This window comes from Cryptomeria japonica, chromosome 4, assembly GCF_030272615.1.
Source record: "Cryptomeria japonica chromosome 4, Sugi_1.0, whole genome shotgun sequence".
Lineage (NCBI taxonomy): Eukaryota > Viridiplantae > Streptophyta > Pinopsida > Cupressales > Cupressaceae > Cryptomeria > Cryptomeria japonica.
In genome coordinates this window covers 114,564,912-114,569,099 of record NC_081408.1, presented here as the reverse complement: position 1 = coordinate 114,569,099, position 4,188 = coordinate 114,564,912, and the positions used below count along the sequence as shown (strand labels likewise).

The window sequence follows — 4,188 nt, the reverse complement described above, 5'->3', positions numbered from 1 at the left end:
CCCAAATAGGGTACATGTCAAGCATAGAATCAAAATTGTTTATATTCTCAATTATCATCAATCAACATCATTTTTCAATCGCAAATTTATGCATTCTTATCCCTCTTATTTCATTTTCTAAATATACTAAGTATACTTCTTGTATGATTAAAATCAAGTTATCAGCTGTAAAGGTTAATGTGCTTATGTGTATATGCATCTTATTGAATTAGCCTAGACTAAATCCTAAGGATTATTTATATTCGTTTACATGAACATCAACAAACATCTATGATTGGGTGAACATATTTTACTAAAGAAATGAATTAATTTGTTAATTAAAAGAAAAGAAGTTAACCCAACATAATAAGAAACTCTAATTGAATAATTAAATTTTAATAACATGTCTAAGTGACCTTTGGTCTATGGTGAAGTTGAAGATTCACTAAGAGTTCTCTATAGATTACGATTTTATCGAGTACCCCTAATGACTTCATCCAAATGGATATCCCCAATCAAACAAAGTAGAAAAGTAGAATAAAATAATACACTGCCGCCAAATTCAAAGCCTTCTCAAGGATCGATAAAAGTGTGCCATTTATGCATACCATCTGGTGAAATTCAAACTCGGGGATTTACAGGCAACAAAAAGTATCGAACCGGGGTTGGGATGTCTAATATACGTATCTGCATTCTCGAAATTTCGAATTTTAGGGTTTTACAGAATTTTATTTAGTTCGTTTCTGCAGATGGGTAACCATCTCTCAAGGGATTTCATGGCATTGTCTGAAAATATGAGACATCGCTATGAAGTGGATTTATATTAACTCTGCTCTCACAGCAATTACACACCACGCCAATTCATTACAACCGAATATTTTCTCTTTTACCATATTTAAGCTATGGAATCGCCACAATGCTTATACTTGTTTTTGTACTTGCCCTCTTCCTATCAAAATACATTCAGTAGAGAACATGCAGTGTTTTGAAACCAAATGTAAGTTCAATGACAAACCAGAAAGAAATCATACCGATTTTTTGGCTTTTGATCGTCTGCTGCAGGATTGTATTGATACAAAAAACGTAACAGAGGGCAAGCAGTTGTATTCTGATATGATCGAAGCTGGATATAAGCCACCGATTTTGAAAGGAAACCGTCTTGTTCATATTTGTCTTTTATCAGGAAAAACTAAGGATGCACGCGATGTGTTTGACAAAATGCCCGAACGAGATAAATTTAGTTGGAACACCATGATTGCTGGATATGCCAAATGTGGGATGCTGGAGGAGGCGCTCGATATGTTTGAAAAAATGCCTGAAAGGAACTCGATATCTTGGTCGTCTCTCATCACGGGATTTGCACGCTATGGTTGTGGTAAAGAAGCCATGGAGTTGTTCCGTCGAATGCAGAAGGAAGGCATGATACCGAATGAGTACACTTTTGGCAGCATTCTCCGGGCATGTGCTGGGAATTCTGCCGTATTAGAAGGGGAACAAACCCATGCATATATTATTAAGACGAAACTTGGCCTGAATGTTGATCTAGCTAGTTCTCTGGTTGACATGTATGCTAAATGCAGGAGAATTGAAGATGCCCGCCGAGTGTTTGATAGAATTCCCAAACGAGATGCTGTATTATGGACTTCTATAATTTCAGGGTATGCACATAATGGAAAGGGGGAGCAGGCTTTAAAATTCTTGCCTGAGATGCTTCGGACAGGGGAACAATGCAATCAATTTACTTATTCAAGTGCTTTGGTTGCATGTGCAGACCTTGTTGCTCTTGAATCGGGCAGGCAGATTCATGGTTATATCATAAGAAGTGGATTTGAGTTTAATAGTTTCGTAGGGAGTTCGCTTGTGGTGATGTATTCAAAATGTGGAAGCCTAGAAGATGCCCTGAAAATGGTGGGTGAGGTTCAAGGAGGAGAGGAGGTGTCTTGCAATGCAATGATTGGGGGATATATTCAACATGGACGTGCAGCTGAGGCTCTAAATTTTTTTTGTCAAATGCATAGGGTAGGTGTAAAAGTGGATCATTTTACTTTTCCTACCATTCTTAATGCATGTTCTACCCTTCCGGCATTAGAACAAGGTAAGCAGATCCATGCCTCAATAATAAGAACTGGTTTCGAGTCAAATAGGTATGTTGGCAACGCTTTAGTTAACATGTATGCCAAATGCCAGATCTTGGATGATGCGAAGAAAGTGTTTGATAGTATTCCAGAGAGAGATGTTGTCTCTTGGACTGCAATAGTTGGAGTGTATGTGGAGAGTGGGAATAATGAGGAGGTACTTCAACTTTTTCGTCAAATGAGAGAGGCGGGCATAACACCAGATGAGTTCAGTTTGGCTAGTGTTTTAAGTGCATGTGCCAGCTTATCAGCTTTAGCACAGGGAAAGCAAGTACATGCCCTTGCTATTAGATCAAAATCAGGTGATTATTTGTCTGTGCATAATGCCCTTGTTATTATGTATGCTAAATGTGGGAGCATAGAGGACGCATACCTCGTATTCAGAGAAATGCCCAGTAGAGACGTTGTTTCATGGACCTCTATAATCAAAGCATATGCCCAAAACGGCTGTGGCAAGGATGCTCTCAAACTCTATGAGAAAATGCTATCATCAGGCTTGAAGCCAGACCATGTCACCTTTGTTGGTGTGCTATTTGCCTGCAGCCATGCTGGATTAGTGAATGAAGGACGTCACTTGTTTAATTCCATGGCTCTTGATTATGGTATCACACCACAGACACAACATTATGCCTGCATGATTGACCTTCTTGGTCGAGCTGGGCACATGAATGAGGCTGAAGATTTACTTAGGAAGATGCCGGTTAAACCTGATGGTATTGTGTGGAAGTCCCTGCTTGCTGCCTGTAGGATTCACAAGAATACTAAATTAGGAAAATATGCTGCAGAAAACCTTTTTGAGTTGGAACCACAAAATTCTGCACCGTATGTGTTATTGTCAAACCTCTATGCTGCAGCTGGCAAGTGGGATGAGGTAGCAAAGATTAGGAAAATGATGAAAGACAGAGGAGTGATAAAAAAACCAGGATGCAGCTGGATTGAGGTGAAAGACAGAGTACATTCTTTTTTTGTGGAAGATAGAAGTCACCCACAAACAACAGAGATCTATGAAGTTCTGGATAAACTGGCTAAGCAAATGAAGGATGCAGGGTATGTGGCTGATACAAATTTTGTGCTTCATGATGTTGAAGAGGAACATAAGGAACATGCTCTTAGTTATCATAGTGAGAAGCTAGCTTTAGCATTTGGAATTATAAGTATACCTTCTGGGACACCTATTCGAATTGTCAAAAACCTACGTGTGTGTGGTGATTGTCACACAACAATCAAATTTGTTTCAAAAATTGTTGGCCGAGAAATTGTTGTCAGAGATTCTGTACGATACCATCATTTCAAGTTTGGACTGTGCTCATGTGGAGATTATTGGTGATAAAAAGTTAAAGACATTGTTAGTTGCCAGGTTTCCTAGCACAAAATAATTTGAAGAGCTGGCCTTTCTGGACATGCAAGAAGAGATTGTGAATAGTTCATTGTGGAATATGGAAGAGACCATGGAAGAGATATATGGACAAATGTATTCTAAAAGTTTCTGTATTGAAAGGAAAGATATCCGTTAGGCCTTTGATTAAACATTTTTCTTTGTATGATCCATGCATTGCATGCAAATGCATTAAGTGAAATATGTTGATATATGAGATGTGACTGCTTATATTCTGCAGTATGACAATATGATCAAAATGATTGAGTGATAAAATGGACTGCATAATAATAAGATGAAAGCAAGATATGGAAATGGGGTGAGAGGTCTCTTTTTTATTGAATTCCCAAGGGACAAAATCAATGGCTAGGATGTAGAGGTTAAATGGATGGTTATGATTAAAAGAGGATTAGGACTTTGGATAAAAGTTGTAGCCGTGTCACAAGTGTCACATGAGAGATCGGATCTAGAACTTGACATAAGGTTAGGGCAACATCCTTATAGGAAGGATCAAGATTAAGAGGTTTAAATTAAGATGGATGGACAAGGTATAAAGTTAGATTAACTTTTGAGAAGTATCTAGGTGTAATGAATCTAGATAGGGCTTAGTTAGACATGTGAAAGGGACACATGTCATATGACTATGAATTTAGATTTTGATTCATGTGAACAAATTAAAGAGATAAAATTGAATGGATA

At 38.0% G+C, this 4,188-nt stretch overlaps 1 protein-coding gene across 1 annotated transcript; it reads left to right on the top strand.

Moving 5' to 3' along the window:
- The first annotated feature begins 474 nt into the window (after nt 1-474).
- LOC131046158 (pentatricopeptide repeat-containing protein At3g24000, mitochondrial) lies at nt 475-3,703 on the top strand. The gene has a single exon (XM_057979829.2). The coding sequence runs from the start codon at nt 787-789 to the stop codon at nt 3,439-3,441; it is 2,655 nt and encodes an 884-aa protein (XP_057835812.2). The 5' UTR covers nt 475-786; the 3' UTR covers nt 3,442-3,703.
- The last annotated feature ends 485 nt before the right edge of the window (nt 3,704-4,188 follow it).